General features: G+C 29.9%; 1 protein-coding gene across 1 annotated transcript; it reads right to left on the reverse strand.

Annotated features, from left to right (window-relative positions):
* Positions 1 to 1,331: 1,331 nt before the first annotated feature.
* Positions 1,332 to 2,123, reverse strand: LOC136081533 (uncharacterized). The gene has a single exon (XM_065798858.1). It carries the CDS (start codon positions 2,121 to 2,123, stop codon positions 1,332 to 1,334), a length of 792 nt encoding a protein of 263 aa, XP_065654930.1.
* Between the last annotated feature and the right edge of the window lie 17,302 nt (positions 2,124 to 19,425).

The raw sequence follows: 19,425 nt of genomic DNA on the forward strand, positions 1-19,425 counted from the left end.
TAAGGCAAAAAAGGCGGTTTGCAATTCAATTAGTTTTAAATTAGGTTCATCCATGACTTTATCGTAACTTTTTAAATAAGATTCAAATGGTGTTGAATTCATAGGAATTTTTAATGCCAAATTCGGACCAGTATTAGTAAAGAAGCTGTTTAGTTTTTCAGCAATAATTGATTTATCATAAATTGTGTTTTTATCAATTGTTATTTTTTTTGGCAGAATGTTTCTCGCATAAATATTTTTTCCTATTATTTCTTTAATTACACTCCATGTTTTTTTAGTGTTTCCGGTGGCTTTGCTTAATAGCTTTGCATAATAAAGCTTTTTTGAGTTCCTTTTTGTTTTTTCAAATATATCTTTATAATTTTTATATGTCATTTTGTTTTTATAAGTTTTTTTTTCAAGTACTTATCATATAACTTTTGTTTTCTTTATTGTTATTAAGACTGTTATTAAGATGGTTATTAATTATTATATTATCAAGAAGTATAGAAGAGTTGTTAGTCACTCTCGTTGGCTTGTTTATTGACGGAATTAAATTATATTGAAGAAGAGTATTAATAAAATTGTTAACATTATTATTTGAAGCATGGTTTATTAGGTCTATGTTAAAATCCCCAACTAAGTAGGCATGACTTCGGGTTTTATTAATATTTGTTAAGAATGGTTTAAGATGAGTTTTAAATTTTTTTAAGCTAGAAGATGGAGGTCTATATGTGGCATTTATAATTATTTTTTTCGTGGTTTTATTTATTATTTCAATCTATATGTGGCATTTATAATTATTTTTTTTGTGGTTTTATTTATTATTTCAATGCATAATGACTCACAATCTTTTTCATTTACACAGAGATCGTGACGTAAATTATAATTAATTGAGTTGTGAACAAAAATACATACACCCCCACCAACACCAAAACCACGTGGTTGATGAACTGATGAGTAATTAATTAGTTCAAATTGGGCATTTGTTTCACCACGCTTACACCAAGTTTCCGTTGGACAAATAATTTTAAAATCGTGTTTTAATTCATCCAACAAAAACCTTAGATTTTCAAAATTTTTATTTAAACTTCGAATAATAATGTTTAAAATTGAAAAACTATTTTTATTTTTTTGAAGATATTGAGAAGATTCAATAACTGTATAGTATTGGCTTTCAATTTTTTGATTAAAGTTATTAGAGTCATCGACGTCACTGAGTGCGACATTTCCATCTAGAAATTCAATTATAAAGTTTTCCTCCATTTTAAAGTAACACATATATAATTAAACGCAAAAATAGTTAATAAAATAGTTAGGAATAGTTAAAAGAAATGTAATAAACCAAACTCTTACTGACACGGTTTCGGGATTTCTTTCGTTTTCTTAGACACCCACTCGCGTACAATCAGCTTATCATATGATATGTATGCAAATTTTCCCAGCTGCCGCTCAATTTTCATTTTTTCTCTAAGATCTTTTCTTATTAAGTTCGTTTCGAAGCAAAAATCTTCGTTTATGTAGATATTTTCACCCTTTAATTTAGAAGAATTTTTTAAAATTTCTACCTTATCTTTGTAGTCTAACTGCTTAATAATAATTGTGCGTGGTGTTTTTGCATCTCGGCGTCCACGACGATGCGCTTGTTCAATTCTCACATTTTTCACCCCTAGAGTCTCCTTAAAAAGTTTAATCACTTTTATTTCACTTTCAGACCATGTTTCATTTTCATTTTCTTTGATGCCATCAATCCTAAGGTTATTTCTTCGTGACCGATCCTCAATTTCCCTAAGTTTTTTTTTAAAGTCAATATACTCATCATTTTTATGTGCTTCGGTTTTACAAAATCTTTTTTTTTCAATAGACTCAATATTATTTTTGACCTTTTTTTCGATAAGTTCCTCGTGAAAATTTAAACTTTTCTTTATATCAAATACATCCTTTTCCAATCGTTTAATTTTTTCCATGCTGTCATTAATGTTTGTTTCAGCTTTATGTTGTCGATCGCTCGTTATTTTTGCGTTCACACTGATGAGTTTAAGAATATTTTCTTCTTGTTGTTTTATTAGTAATACTATATCTTTTTTGTACTCCGCAAACATTTCCTTGAACATTATTCGAATTTCACTAATGGTTACTGCCATATTTAATAATTAATAGCAACTTGTATTTTTACTTTTAAATTTGTATTATAAAAAAAATAAAAAAAATAAAAAAAATTTCTTCGATCAATAAAAACACGTCTGTTCACCGTAAAAGTAAATGCGGTAATTATGGCGGGGAAGGAGTAAAATCTGTTTTGGAAAGTTTTGGAACTAAAGGACTAATAACTTCCAAGAAACTAATGGAGGCTGATAATAAACGTGTTAAACATAGGAAGCACAAATCTTCTAATATGGTGTTAAAACAGCGGAAAAAACTAAGAAAAATTTAAAAAGGCATAGTGGATGTTGAGGTTTCGAATGAAAAACAAACTTCATTTATACCAGGTGGTTTTTAAGCATTGCTTTTGAAATACTTTATTAAAAGTCTCGTTTCCCAGATTTAATAATTTTCGAGACATTACGCATTTTAAAACATGGTTATTTAAAAATGGTATGGATTTATGAACCGAAATTTTCAGAACATTTTTATAAGACATTAATAAATCATTTCTTATAGGATTTTGTAATATAAAGAGCAAATTTCCGATTTATATGAAATTTAGTACTTATTTGAGTGACGAAATAAATAAACTTTAAACATTTTGCATAACTTTGGAGTTATCGAGGCAAATCAAAAAACCCTATGACAAATGAAAATATTATATATAATAAGCATTTCTGCAAAAGTTGTAGAGTTATTATAAAGTGAGATATTATGTTTTCAAATATACCCCATTGTTTGAGGTTTAACTAATTTATTTTTGGATAATCAAGATAAAAGATTTTTTTGAATTATTTTTTTTTTAATTTTTTGAAATAGAATCAAGTTTTACTACAAAGTATCAATAAATAGCTTCAACTCAAAACATAAATTATTTCTAGGGTTACCACCTTAAAAGGGCGGATTTGCTTAAAACTTCTTGAGCAAAACCGCCCTTTTAAAAAACACTGATTAGGAAGTGACCAGGGCCCCGGCCCCAGCTAAAAAAAAGACTTTTTGCAAATCCGGCTCCAGCCCGGAAAAATTATAAGATTTAGCAGGGTTGATAGACGGGGCTAGGAAAAAATTTTACACTTACAATTACTTTTTATTAAATACTGGCATATATTTAGGCCGGTGGCAACCGGGTGGGCAGCAGGGGCATTTGTCCCCCCTCCCCGAATAATTTTTCAAACTAAATAATTTGGAAAAAATTGACTGAAAAATTGTCTTTAAGAAAAAACAAAAAAAGTCCTTAAAACTATTTCGGGGCCACTAAATCCAGCATTACCCCCCCCCCTCCCCTCCACTAGAACTGTTGTGCCTACGGGCCTGATATGTATATGTTTTTAAACTCTAATTTACTTCCAACAAGGATTGATAAGTGTTTTGTAGCATGAAAAGACAGATACAGTAAAAGGATGCAACTTGTTTAATAAGAAGTCAAGCAACAATGAGTTTTGGGTTATCTTAATAGAGATGATAGCTCGTTTGATCCTTGACCTTGATAGTATTTATAGAAAAAAGAAAGAAATGTTTAGCAAATGAAGCAGGTCTAATTACATTTACGATGTTCTTTTAGACTTTGCCTGAAGGTAAGAGGATTGTTATTCGTCATTATTGGAATGCCAACAATATTGCATTATTTTTTTTGCAGCAAATAAAAGAGTTTTGTTGTTTAACAAAAAAAGCCACTGTAAGCCTTAAGCTGTTACACAAAAGAGATCCAAATAAAAAATAGCTGCTTGTTCTAAGCAATCAAAAAGTGAAGTTTTTTGTCAAGACAAGAATTTAAAGTTAAGTAGTAAGCAAATAGAGTCACTTTAAATGTAAAACTTTCATGAAGATTGTTATTGTAGATAAGAAACAATACAGTAGCAAAGACAGAGCCTTGTGATGACATTATAGTTACTTGAAATAAAGAAGAGGATAGGTTTTGAAGAATAACTTTACTACTGCAGTTAGAAAGAAATAATTTAATAATTTTAAAACCTTTATAGGTTTTAAAATATATAAAAAAAACTAATAACAGAGAGAAGACTACTTGTTGAATAGTTGGATAGGTCAAAGTGTTTTCTAGAGCTTTTAAAAATTGGAACCAATTATTTTGCATTTTTTAAAAGTTAAGCAAAACTTGAAGAGAGTTCTAGAGTAAACTTATTTAAGACTATGACGGAAATCTTGTATGAAGCACAAACTGTTAAAAAGTTTCATTAAAACTTCAGCACTTGAAGCCAGAGTGATTTGGATGTTTAAAAATGGATTAATCTGTTTAACTGGTATGATAGGAAAAATATGGCCAGTAGATTTGAAAGTCAAGTTAGAGGAAAAGCATTTTTCTTATAACTCTGCCCCATTTAAGGGAGAAGTAAAATATCAGACCCATGAATTAGAGATTAAATGTTAGACTTACTTTAGTTAATGCCATTGTTGAAGACTTTCCAAAAGTCTCTTGACCCTAACATCTGAGATAAAATTTAGTAAACTGAGAATAACAGAGCTTAACATCAGACAGGACCTTTTTACATTGGCTTCTTGCAATAATAAAAGGATATTTGTTCTTAAGAGAGATTTTTTGTGTGAAAAAGACGGAGAAATAAAATTATTACAGTTTAATAAAGCAACTTTTCAAGATGATGAAAAATGTGGAAAAGAGAAGAAATAAAAGCTATCAAACATTTAGTGTGTAGTATTTGCCAAAAAAGAAGATAATCAGATGGATGTGTAGTGTGGTTCTAACAAGGCAAGAAAAGGAGGCATAATCTTAGACAGATTAGAAAAAATATTGTATCGAACATGATTTGTTAGAGATGATTAAAGTGATTTAAGTATCAGCATTGAGAAAGGTAGCAGCTTTCAGGGTTAGGGTTAGGGTTAATAATAGAAAAAAGAAAATTAAAAGAGAGTGCCTTACATATTGTATGAATGAGCTTTAGTTAAGGAAAGAAAATGCTTTAGATTGTTTACATTAGAGAAACAGCCAGGGTCAGGGTTAAGGTTAGGGTTAGGCATAAAAGAGGCAAAAGCCTGGTGATGATGATGGTGATTATAATGATGATAAAGATGGTGATTATGATCATAATAATAATTATAGTGATGATGATCATCATCATTATTTTAGTATATATAAATCTTTATGCAGCCCTGGTCTCAAACTCCGGCCCCAGCCCGGGCTCCATCTATATTTTATCAAACGCGGCCCCAGCCCCGGTCAAATTTTAATCCCGATTGCTTACTAACATTGATTCAGTTATGATTAATGAAAAACTAATTCTGAAATCGAATCTTAGGTTTGAAAAACCTCATAAACTTTACAACTAGAATTAAGCGGAAATCAATATACCGTAAAAACGTTTAACGTTTAAGTCTAAATTTAGCTCAAATTTTGCGAAGAGTCACCAAATAAAAAATATTAATAATTTTTTTTATTTTTTTATTTTAAATATGAGGTACTTTTTAAAATACTAAACTGCAGTTATTATGGATTATGCAACAACGCTCAGTGAAGTATTAGATCAAAAAATTCAAAACGCAAACAGACACACACTCACATATAATTTTTTAGCTACATCTATGTTATATATGCAGCTTTAATCGATGTTAAAATGAGAGCTGATTTAAATATATAACACTTTTATGATATATATGTATATGTGTAGTATATGTATATATATATATATATATATATATATATATATATATATATATATATATATATATATATATATATATATATTTATATGTATATATTTATATTTATATATATGTGTGTTTGCGTTTTGACTTTTTTGGTCTTATACTCCACTGAGCGTTGTTGCGTAATCCATAGTAACCGAAGTTATAGTATTTTAAAAAGTACCTAATATTTAAAAACAAAAACAAAAAAGCAAAATAATTTTAATATTTTTAATTTTAATATCTTTAAAAACTACACACACAGCATATATACTCGCATGTGTACAAATGCACTTTCTTTTACATTAACAAAACAATCTGGAAAAGCGGTCAAAAGAATCTATAATTCGTTAGACTATTTTCTACAGTTTTTTTTACTTTTTTGTGATGCTGTATTGTTATATTACAAACTAGTTTATCTTTAAAAGCAAATAACATACTTTACAAAAATAAATCACAAGAACAGTTTAAGCTAAGATGTTAACAATATTGTTAGGGTAGATTAGGGTATTATGAGCACCTTAAGCGAAAATAGGAATATTTTTCAAAATAACTATGCTGTGACCAATGTTTTAGCGAATAAACAATATTTAGGGATCACTACTCATGATCTAATTTGATTTATTGGCACGCGAAATATTTTTTTAGAAATACAGAGGTTTTAAAAAGACAGAAAAAGCGCTCATATTACCCAGAACACTGGGTAATATGAGCACTTTATCTTTGAAATAACTGTTTAAAAAGTAAAGGTATATATTTATAAATTGAATGAGTGTATAGACAACTTACAATGTTCTCTAGCATTTCATCTTGTGGTTTAATAATCTTAATTGGAACCTCACTGGCAACATTTAAATTGATTTTCCTTTTTCTGTGTGCATATTCTATCTTTGCTGAGGTTTTTGTATTCAACATCTTTTTCGTTTTAGAATTTTCAAGTACACATCTTTTTTTTTTTTTTTTTTTTTTTTAAACATCTTCGCTTCCAACAAGGCTGCAAGCAGCCACTAATTAAAGTTGGAAGTTACTGTAAAAGAAAAGATGAAGGTTGTAGAGCAAGATAACGATTGACAGATGATTTAAAAGATTGCAAATTATATGAATCAGGAAAGCAAGATGAAGGAAGCGAATTCCAAAGAACTGATGTTCGAGGAAAAAAACTAGACGAATAAGCATTTTTGGAGCACTTAGGAACAGTCACAGAAAAAGGATGACACTTAATTGAATGACGAGTAACACGAGAATGAATTTTAGTAGATGGCACAAGAGATGCTAGCTCTTTAGAGCAGTGCCCATTATAGTATTTGTAGAAAAGAGAAAGAGAAGCAACATTACGACGATGTGATAATGGTTGGAGGTTGGCTGCAAGAGCAGGTCCAACTATGTTTACAATGCGTTTTTGCACCTTGTCTAAAAGAGAAAGGACATCATTAGAAGATCCGCCCATATATGGCAACAGTATTCCATACAAGGCCGGATTTGAGATTTATAGAGATGGAGAATAGAATCCAGAGTAAGAAAGTGGCGAGCTCGATAAAGAGATGCAACCTTAGCAGATGCTAATTTTGCAACCGATTTGATATATGGTTTCCAAGAAAGATTGGAAGTAAGAGTTAATCCTAGAAGATGAAGAGTAGGTGACTCATCGAGTACATCACCATTCATAAATATAGGAAGATCTAAATTATTGCGATAACGATTGGCTGAAAAAAATTGAGTTTTATCTGAACTAAAGTTCACCAGCCACTGTGAGCCCCATGCTGTAGCAGAAGTGAGATCCTTTTCAAGCTCAAATGCCCCCTCCAGGCAATCAGAGGGTGTTGGTTTCTTATCACGACAAGAATAGATGGTAGTATCATCAGCAAACAATGCCACCTTAGATGTGAGAATATCTGGAAGATCGTTAATGTAAATTAAAAAGAGTATAGGGCCAAGGATAGAACCTTGAGGAACCCCTGAAGTTACAGAATAAGAAGAAGAGTGTTGTCCATCGAGGACAACTTTTATGCTACGATTGGAAAGGAAGGATTCAATGATCTTAAAGATGTTGCCGGATACACCATAAGAAGAAAGATTATGGAGAAGACCAGCATGCCAAACTTTATCAAACGCTTTTGAAATGTCAAGAGCGATGGCCTTAACCTCTCCATTTTCATCTAATGCACGATAAAACCTGTCAGTTATTACTGTTAGCAAATCAGCTGTAGAACGAGAAGATCGAAATCCATATTGATGGTCAGAAAGTAAGTTATTAGATTCAAGATGAGAAATTAAGTGTTTGTTAATTAAAGATTCAAAAACCTTGCTTATGATAGGAAGAAGACTTATGGGACGGTAGTTAGACGAATCAGATCGCTCCCCAGAATTTTTGAAGATAGGGATAATAGATGCGGCTTTCCAGCAGGCTGGAAAACAAGACTCTGATAAGCACTTGTTGAATAGTTTTGAGAGTATAGACGACAGCTCCGGAGAACACTTCTGCAAGACAATAACAGGTATGTTGTCTGGGCCACAAGCTGTAGAAGAGTCTAGGCAGGAGATCACTTTAGATACAGATGCTGGAGTGATATGAATGTCAAGCAATGGATCAACCTGTTTAGGTGAGGTGACAAAGTCTGAACCATACAAGAGAGGTGGAATTATAGATTTGCCCTTATTATTGATATTATTAAAGATTCTCCAGAAGTCACGAGAGCCTAATTTTTGAGATGAGATACGAGATTTCATGACCTGAGAATAGCGGGTTTTGGTGTTAGACAAAACCTTTTTACAGTTGTTTCTAGCAGTAATAAACAGACGTCTGTTTTCTGGAGAATTGTTTTGCTGATAAATATGGAAGTAACGGTTTCGATTGGCAATCGCAGCAGCACAGTGTGAGGAAAACCATGGAGGAGAGTGAGGCTTGACCTGGAATCGTCGAGAGGGAATAAAAGATTCCATGCCAGCCTGAATCCACGAAGTTATGTAAGAAGCACATTTGTCGACAGGAAGTAGAAAGATTTCTACCCAAGGGCCATCACGAAGAAAATCACGGAAAGAATCCCAGTCAGCTTTACTGTAGTTGTAAGAGGTTCGATAATAGGGGGATTCAGGTGATGAAGAAGAATGAGATATTAGTTTTAAAGAGATCAAACTGTGATCAGAAGCTCCTAAGGGTGAATGTGGAGAAACTGAGCACTGACTAGGATCAGAAACAAGACATAAGTCAAGTAGAGAAGGTAAATGATTAGGGTTGTCAGGAAAGCGAGTTGGAAAGTTGACTATTTGAGTTAGGGATTGAGAAAGGCAAAAGTTGTGGGCTTTAATGCCTGCAGAGTCACTGACACTAGAGCCAAGCCATTCAGAGTGGTGAGCATTAAAGTCACCGACAACAACTATATTAGCTGATGGATAAAGAGAGAGGGCTTGGTCAATATGATCAGAAATAACATCAAAGAGAGTGCAGTCTTGAGATGAAGGAGAGCGATATAGAACAAAGAGAAAGGCAATAGAGTAAAGTGGTGCTAAACGAAAGCACATGAAAGAATAGTCTGTGGATTCAAACCTAGTTTCACGACAAACAGGTGAATTCTTACGAATGTAAATGCCCAGGCCAAGCATGTGACTATTGGAGTCTTTACGAATCAGAGGAAGATAACCATCAACGCTAAGATCACAAGATGAGACAGCTGAACTCAAATTAGTCTCACAAAGAGCAAGTAGGTCTGGTGAACTTTGCAAGAGATAAGACTCAACAGAAGAAAAGTTACTTCGAAGACCACGAATATTAGTGAATGATAGGTTTAGAGAACTTGGTGATGATGATGGTTTTTTGTGTTTTATAGTTTTTGGTACTTTATTCATTTTTAAATTAGATTGAAGAACTTGACTCAAAGCATAGATAGTACTCAGAACACCGTTTAATAGCCCAAGCAATTGCCTCATTACTACTAATAAACCCTAAGCCGTAACAAAGGGCTCCAAATGTGGCCTCCGCAATACACACCAAAAGTACAAACAGGGACACCATCCATGCGCAACATGGCCCTGTTAATACTTTGATATTTTTCAGCTGTTGATGGAATCAGCCTCTCTGAGAGCTACCACAGAGTTCGGGAAACCTGACTACCAGCCGACCTCAGAACCATAAAACTGAGTTTTAGAGCTGTACCCTCATAAGGAGATAATAGAATGAGTTGCCTAGTCGTAAAAACAGTGACACAAGCAAACCCATGCATTGAGTCAAGAAGATCCAGCATTCAACATCCTAAACTGGAAACAATGTATTAAAAATACATCTGCGCCAGCCTAAAAGATGAAGAAGGGGTGCAAGGCTGGTCAACAGATAGAATCTGTTTACCCCTTAAGTCTTTGCCTAGGAGGCCTTCTACAAGACAGTAGCTGGGTGCATTTAACATCTGCCCAAGATGAGTATTTTTATCGAGACACCATCTCTAGCCTTTACTCAACCAAGAGCCCCAAGGCAGGGGGTGTTTTATATCGGAGTTGGCATCTCCTAGCCTTTGCCTAAAAAGGCGTATCCTACAAGGCAGCAGGACATGAAGTCATGGCATCTCTATGGTGAACTGGTAACTATAAAAGCATGTTGAACAGATCATCGTTTTCTTGATGTTTTATTAAGAGATACTGACTCATCAAGCAGTTGGGCAAATGTTTTAGTGACAGAACTAATGCATTGTTTTGAACTAGAATGTGTTCTGGTTGGATTGGTCTGGTCGATTGTTACTTTTTCCTATGAATCACTAAGTGTGATGTTAGAGGTGTTCTGTTCTTGATTTGTCACTGCAGCTGCTATGAAATCTTCATCTGTGAAAATGAGGCAATTAAAAGGATGAATTCCTGATTTACGAAATCTGCTCTCAGCTTTACTCACTGAAGCAGCGTCACCATAAGCAGTGCTGAACAGATTTCCAAATTCAGCTTCTGTTACTGGTTTACCAGGGTGTTGGCGATGCCATGACTGCACAACTGAATTGTATCGTGAGCTTAAGGATTTAAAAAAAGAAACTTTCTAGTGGCTGTATTTTATGGGTACAATGACTTGGAAGGCTTAATATAATCACATTGCTTCTGCGAGCTTTTAATATCACTTTTATGTTCTTTACATGACAGCAATGACCGCCTAATATAAGTAAAGTTGGTGTATTGCAGTTTGATGGTTGAGTAAATTGTAAGAGGTGGTCAAACCAGATATCAAACAGTTCTTCATTTATCTAACCATTTTTTGTTGCAACACCAAGTGCTCCTTGGGGTGCTTGATCCATAAAAGATGGCTTCATACGTACACGAGGAAAAATAATCATAGAAGGCACATATGCTCCAACAGCACTCACACAGCATAACACTGTAATGGTTTTGCCTTTTTCTAAACTTGTTATTGCTCCTACTGATCTCTTTCTTTTCAGAGCAACAATTTTATCAGGAGTATGACAAACTGAAAAGCCACTTTCATCAGCATTAAAGATGCGACTTGGTGGGATTACAATTTTTCCATACTGAATTAATATAATTGACTCTAAGGCATCAAAAAAACAATCATTTTTCTCCTTGTTAAATCCGGATGCACGTGCCATGGAAGTTGGTTCTGGTTTTCTTAAAGATAAATTTGAGTTTGAGTTTAAAAATGAACGTATCCAATCTTCTCCTGCACATTGCACTTATTTTGTTAAATTTATGTGGGATGCAATTAACTTCACAAAAACGAAATGCTGGACGCCTTATGTCTATCTTTGTTAACCCAAATAATCTTTTTTCCATTTCAATAATAATGCTAACTAATTCAGTTTCTTGAACTTTGCTTAGTGTTTAGGTCTACCAAAAACTTTGTTTAAATCAGCACCATTTTTATCTTTATTTATATAACGTCTCAATGTCTGTCTTGGTATGCCAAGTAATTTTGACGCATTCTTTTGACTTCTTCCATGTCTTAATACATCATCAACAGCTTTTTTCAAATTTTCAAAACACTATTCAGCTCTTTGAATTTTTATTTTAATATCTCTTAGCATCTAAGAGAAAGCAATAAATGCTGATAACAATAATAACTAATATATATATATATATATATATATATATATATATATATATATATATATATATATATATATATATATATATATATATATATATATATATATATATATATATATATATATATATATATATATAAATATATCACACATGACAAAAATAGGTTTTAAGTTTTAGGTCAGAGTTCCCCAAATATTTTTATGGAACTTTTATCAGTGACTCTTCAGGATACTGAATCTAGAAGCTTAAAAATTAAAAGGTAGCCGTTTTTGAAAAAAACGATTTCAAACTTTTGTATATTATTTTAAAAAAGGGGAGGGGGTGAGAGTTGTACAGTTAAGGTTTTCCTTATAAAAAGTCAATATTAACACTTTCTAATGTTGTTAAAGTTAATCCAGTATTGCAGGCAATTAAATTTTGATCATCTTAAGATGTTAATTTTTAGTTATCTAAAATTTATCTCGAAGTTAGTTATCTCAAACATTAAAAAAGTTGTATTGGTCTTGAAATGGAGTGGAATTTTTTTTTGAAGAGAAAAAATGTCAAATTCTTTTAAAAAGACAGTTCTTATTATTCATATTAACTCATATACCTGATTAACTATTCATGTTACAAAATGCAAATGTTAGAAAAAACTAAGATTTTTTTATACTGTTAGCTAACAATTAAAAAAAATATTTGTATCCAATGTTTTAAATTTATAAACATATATCAAAATATCTGAATTTTTTAATCTATAAATTAGTACTGCTGAACGATTCAGCAACTCTTCTGCTTCTAAGAGAGTGCTTTGAGCTTGTTTGTGAAACGTTGAATTGTTCGATTATTGGCTTTATTTTTGAATGAGCCGATTCAGATGCCTGTTCATTGTATCGTCCAAGAACTATAAAACTGAGTTTTAGAGCTGTACCCTCATTAGGAGATAATAGAATGAGTTGCCTAGTTATAAAAACAGAGACACAAGCAAAACCCATGCATTAAGTCAAGAAGATCCAGCATTCAAAATCCTAAACTGGAAACAATGTATTAAAAATACATCTGCGCCAGCCTAATAGATGAAGAAGGGGTGCGAGGCTGGTCAACAGATAGAAACTGTTTACCCCTTAAGAAATAGTATGTTTTAATTCCATGAGCATAAAATGTTCAAATCATATAGATTCACTTGATAATTCAACATATGTTTAACTATATAATTTTTCATAAAAAGATACAAAAAGAACGACGTGAACAACAATATTCAACTCCAATATTCAAGATAGAAAACTTCAAGTATGCTCATATTACCAAGGTGCTCAAATTACCCTAATCTACCCTACATGTTTATTATTTATAAATATATATTAGTACTTTATATAAAGAATTATTATGTTTCATATATATATAATTATTTTTAATGAAGTTAAAAATATAGTTTTAACATTTAGAGAAAAACACATTGTTGTTATACGCCATACAAATAATTTCAGGAGGTTAAAAATCAAGTACTGTTAGACCGATTATCGCATTTTAAAGTATATTTGGCCCCCTGATATTTTTAACATTTTTTTATTCGTTTGCTTTAAAAATATTTTCCGTGAAGTTGTTTGGCAAACTCAGAGTTTGCAAAGTCGTGTATTGAGCAAAATATCTATTTTTTAAAAGAACATGACTTTTGAATTTGTGTTCTTTCTTATCTCGTCATAATACTACTCATCAATCTTCATGTTCAAAAGACCTTTTGTTATGTTTCACCATGTTTTTTCATGCTGATTTTTCAACATTTTATTGCTTGATCTATATCCTTGATACACTCAAAAAAACAGCTGCCGAAAAGTGTAATAAATGTTTTTTTATGGAAAGAACACACACGATGAATTTAAAAAAAAAATTTTTGTGGTAACTTTGATAAAGCTTTTTCAAAACATTTTTGGTTTCTAAATAAAAGTTCATTAAAATGTTTCTTTTTAATGAAATATATTTATATTTCTTGAGCAACGCAATAGCAATAATTGTGAGCATATTTTAAAGAAAAACACGATATTTCTTAATCTTGACATGTTTCGTAGTTAACATATCACACTTTCAAAAGATAAAATTACAAATTTAAAAGTCTGGATATAAATATAAAATCAAAATTTGAAGACATTACTGAGAAATATTAACTGACAAATAGAATTTAATTGTCACCACTAACAAATTACAAAATATAAACCAATAAACCAATAAAAATTATAATACAAATTATAATACCGTAAATAGCAAAAAAATAAAAATAAAATATAAGTAAATAAAAAACAACAACAACGAAAAAACTAGATAGACAAATTTATATTATAATGAACAGTTTGTTTATTTAAAAATGGGTTTTCCCATTTAACATGGAGTGCTTCTTTAATTTTCAATTTGTTTTTGTTAGAAGCAGATCCAAAATTTTAAAACAAGTATAGTTACTTAGATTTTTACAATTAACAGATGAAATTAAATGCTTATAAACATTATACTGTGTGTCACTTGCAAGATACTCATGAACCCGTGTTGTTAAGTGTGTGGAGGTTTCTCCAATATGACTGCCATTACATCCAGCACAAAAAAATTTGTAAGCAACATTGGATTTGAGCAGCTAAGAAAGTGGAATTTTTACACATAAACTGTTTTGTAATTTGTTAGTGGCGACAATTAAATTAATTTTTTTTTTTTTAATTAATTATTTAATCTTTACAATATTATTTAATAATTTTATTAACTTTAGATTTAGTAAAATTTGAGTAAAATCCTTTAAATGGAAGCTTATAATATCTTATATTATGGTTATCAATATCAATGGTTATCACAGATAGATTTAACTTTTTATCAACAAATAATTTAATTTCAGTGTCAATTATTTTAGGTGGATATTGGTTTTTTTTTAAAACATTAGATTAAATATGTCCTTATCAAGTCCTAGCCATGTGTTGTTGATTTTATACGTTTTATCAATTTAAAAACGTACAAGACTAATTTTATAACAATAGGGAACAAAACTGGAAAATTTTTGTAAAAGACCAGTATATGTTTTTTTGTGATAAACTGACGTGGAAAGCGAAACAGACTTATTGATAAGAACATCTTAAAATGCAATTTGATTATCTTGTTCTTTTTCCATTGTAAATATTGAGTTTTTATGTTGTTTATTAAGATGCGTAAAAAATTCCTGAGCTTCAAACTCTGAATTAAAAATAGCGATAATATCATCCACATAACGTTTATAGAAAATCGGTATGGAGGAAAAGCAATTACTAACCCATTTTTGTTCGTGAAACCCAATAAAAATATTAGCTAAAATTGGCACTACAGGAGAACCCATGGCAACGCCATCTAATTGATCATAATATTTTCCGTTAAATAAGAAATGAGAACCGGATGTTGAGATTTGAAGTAATTTTCTGAACTGAGCTTTAGAAAAATATTTTAAGCACGTTTCATCTTTAAAAGTATAAGCTATATTTATAGTTTCATTAAGTGGAATATTAGTAAATTTCAACATCATAGAAAACTATATATTTGTTAGTTATATCAACTTGTTTTAATTCCTCAACACAAGGAAAAGAGTCACAGGTGGAATAAAATTTAGGTATATAAGGAGACAATAAATCAGAAAGATATTTAATGTTTATGTTATATATTTGCCAGTTAGTGAAAAAAAAATTTACAATCGTAATTAATAAAAGAAAAATTTACATGAATGGGGCTAGAAGAAGACAAAATTAGTCTTATCATTAAGCCCCGAAAAATGCATCATTATAAAATAATATTTTCAAAGAAAATGCAAAAAATAAATAAAATATAAAATGTTTTACAATATTTAGCTTTTAAACTTTCAAAATATTTAGTAATTTAATGAGTTAAATTTAAGAATTGGTTAGTAAAGTAAGAAATTATAAACTAAAAAATATAATTTTAGCTGGTTCAATTTACAAATAATTATATTTGAGTTAATCTCAATTTATTATTTTGACGTTGTTTTAATAAATGAGTTAACAAGCAATTATACGTGGAACTATAAGATTAATAATCACAACAAAAGATAAAAAAATTACAATAATTTCAAATTACAATCTAAAGTTTGAAAAACTGCAACTACATATAATTACAAGTTAATTAATTGTTAGTATTGTTCGTAAATAATATAGTAAAAAATATATATAAATATAGTAAAATATAGTGAAAAATTAAAAATTTTAGAAGAAATTTAATTCATTTTCAATTGCCATCAGCAATTGCTTAAGTTTTGTTTTGAATTGGTTTAGAGAATAATTTGTTTTCAGCTTGTTATTTAATATAGTATTCCACAGTTTAGGACCTCGGTTTGCAATTGAGAATTTAGTTATTGAATAATATATTTTGGATTGAATATAATTGTTTTTTGAAAATCTGGTAGGGTATATGTGTCTTATTTAAAAAAAAATTGAATTAAATAAAATTGGGGATATTTTTTTATCAAGTTTGAAGATGAAGATAAGAACATGATAGAGGTTTAATTTATATACATTTAGAATATTGAGTTCATTAAATATTGTTCGAGTGTGAGTGAAACAATCTTCGTTTGAGATTATCTTTATAGCATGTTTTTGTTTACTCAGCAATTTTTTTACTTTCGTTGAGTTAGTGCTGCACCAAGCAATGTTTGCGTAATTTAAGTAGCAGTGAATTAAAGAAAAGTATAGGTTTTTCAAATAAGATAGATTTAAAAACTGTTTGGCTTTGTACAAAATACCCAAATTTTTTGATATTTTATTTTCAATTAGTCCTATATAGTCTTTCCAGGTTACATTTTCATCTAATAACACGCCTAAAAACTTTATTGATTGTTCTCTTTTTATTAATTTATTATCAATAAACAGATCCGATAGTTTTAGGGGAATATAAGCTTTTTTATGAAGACAAAGTGTATTTAGTTTTATTGATGTTTAAAGACAGTTTGTTTGACTTAAACCACTGGGTTAATTTTTCAAGTTCCTTATTTACAGTTTGAAACAATAAACTTATATCTTTACTGGAATAAAACAAGTTCGTATCATCAGCAAAAAAATGGAGCTTAAGATGTTAGAGAATTTATTTAAATCGTTTATATAAACAAGAAATAAAAGCGGGAAAAAATTTAGCAAGTTTATAATTATATGTCCCGATTGTTGAAATAATTGGTCTAAAAGTTGATAGAGAAGAATCTTTACTGAGATTGTGCATCTTAGGAAAAGCATAAATTCGTGCTGTTTGTGAACCAACAGGATAAATGTTATTGTAAACATAATTTTCAAATCAATTATGTTTTTTAAGTTTCCTAAGAAACCCTTGTAAAGATTGTTCTCTTTTAATAGTTGGTCTTTTAACTCCTTAAATTTAGTTTTATCACTTATAATATAAGTTAAAGAAATAATATAGTCAACCTTATTAAAAATGATTATACCATTCTTTTTGTCTGGTTTTGTGATTATAATGCTTTCATTTTTCTTTAGCCTCTTCAATATTTTGTGTTTCCTTAGACAACTTTCAGGTGGTGTGTTTTTATATACATAATTGTTCGCTAAATGAGAAAGTTCGCTAAATAATAAATAATCAAACTGTTCATTATAATATAAATTTGTCTATCAAATTTTTTTTTTTTTTTTTTAAATTTACATATGTTTTATTTTTATTTTTTTGCTATTTACGGTATTATAATTTGTATTATAATTTTTATTGGTTCTATTTGTCTGTCAATATTTCTCTGTAATGTCTTCAAGAGTCTTCAAGAGTTCTCTGTAATGTCTCCAGAGTTTTAAATTTGTAATTTTATCTTTTGAAAATATACTATGTTAACTACGAAACATGTCAAGGTTAAATCGTGTTTTTCTTTAAAATAGTTCATATATTATAGAAGTATATTTATAAATATAAATATATTACCGGGTAATTTTAATGAAATAATTTTGATTGACTTTTTTGATCAAAATTATTTCATATAAGTTACTTTAAAAAAATTTTTTTAACGATAACTTAAATATTTTTAAAAAGATGTGCAACGAGTCAATAATAAAAACGTCGCGACAAAAACGACAATTAGCAGAAGTATGAAACATTGGTTGTGAAAATCGCAAATAGCAAACGTGATGCGCTAGTTGTGAAAAAGTATGTAAACCAGTTACAAAAAAAAAAAAATTTAATTGAACGGCGCTGAAATTATCTTCAAGGAAAATATTTCAATTAAAAAACGGCTTAAATAAATAATCGTTTTAATCGCCCGTGATGTACTTCTCCGCCATAAAAATTTCAAAATCGTGCATAAATATTAAAACCTAAAATAAATAAACTCTGAAATATATGTTTATGAAAAGTATGTTTAAGAAAAGTATTTTAAATTTTTCATTTTTAATAATTTTTTTTTTCAAAGTTCTTAATTCAAAGGATATTTTTAAATTTAAATTAAGCAATTTGTTTCATAATTTTATTTATAAAATAAAGATTATAACAAATAATCAAACTACGTTTAATTTGTAACATTGGTTAAATAGGTTAAATTTGTAACATTGTGATATGTTTTTGCAATGTGTAATTTGGACATTAAATTTGTGATATTTTGATATGTTAATTTGAAGTTAAACTTGTAATATTGCGATGTTTTGATTTGAAATGTATGTAGTGACCAAACTTATGAGATGGTATTGAAAGTTCGGTCAAACTAGCTCAACAAAATATTGATTGCTAGTTGTTTTTTTTGTTTTTTTTTACAATATAAACTAACGATATAGACGTTTGTATAATTCTGAAAAAAAAAAAAAAAGTTCATTTATGCGTACCCATAAGGGGTTACAGATATCTTAACGTCCATAAGACGTCCAGCGGATGTCCTCCGGACGACGCGTGCCCACTGGGTAAGATATGAATGTTCGAAGATTAAGCGTAGTCATAGTATTAAACTAGTCAGAAAACGCGGCCATCACCTATAGGTTTTGTAAAATAACTTGAACTTTATGGGGTGATTGGACTGAGAGTGTATCTAAAATATTTTTAAATGACTTTTTCTGACGCAGACTTTAATAACTGGAATAAATTCGATGCTGTTTTAGCTGCTATTTAATTGCCATTTAATGGCAATTAAATAGCATTAAATAGCAGCTAAAACAGCATCGAATTTATTCCAGTTATTAAAGTCTGCGTCAGAAAAAGTCATTTAAAAGTATTTTAGAAACAAATTTTGTTGAAAACAAATCCTAATAGTAGTTCAAATATTAGGTTACCTAACTCAGTGAGCTCAGTTCATTTTTTAAACGTTCTTTGGACGTGTTTACTAGGTTTAAATCTAAGAAAAACATCCAAAAAACGTTTTAAAAACGTACCGCGCCCACTGGGCCAAGTAAAGAAAATATATGTGTTTGTTTTGCAAGAAACTATGTATATCGCAAGGTAATTCGTCACTTCAACGTCAAACGCAAAGAAAAGATTACTGATAAACAGTTTATAAAAAGTCAAACGAAAGCAAACGTTATTCTTCATTCTATTTGGTTTTAAAATCATTTTATTTAAAATTATTTAAATATAGTTTAAAAAGTTAAGCTACAGCTAAGCTTTAAAAAGCTAGCGACAGATAAATGATACCCTTCTATAAGTTGAAGTTAAAAATTC

Source organism: Hydra vulgaris, chromosome 06, assembly GCF_038396675.1.
Source record: "Hydra vulgaris chromosome 06, alternate assembly HydraT2T_AEP".
Lineage (NCBI taxonomy): Eukaryota > Metazoa > Cnidaria > Hydrozoa > Anthoathecata > Hydridae > Hydra > Hydra vulgaris.

Excerpts from the sequence above, each read along its gene's own strand:
- LOC136081533 (XM_065798858.1), bottom strand. The coding sequence starts at position 2,123 with ATGGCAGTAACCATTAGTGAAATTCGAATAATGTTCAAGGAAATGTTT.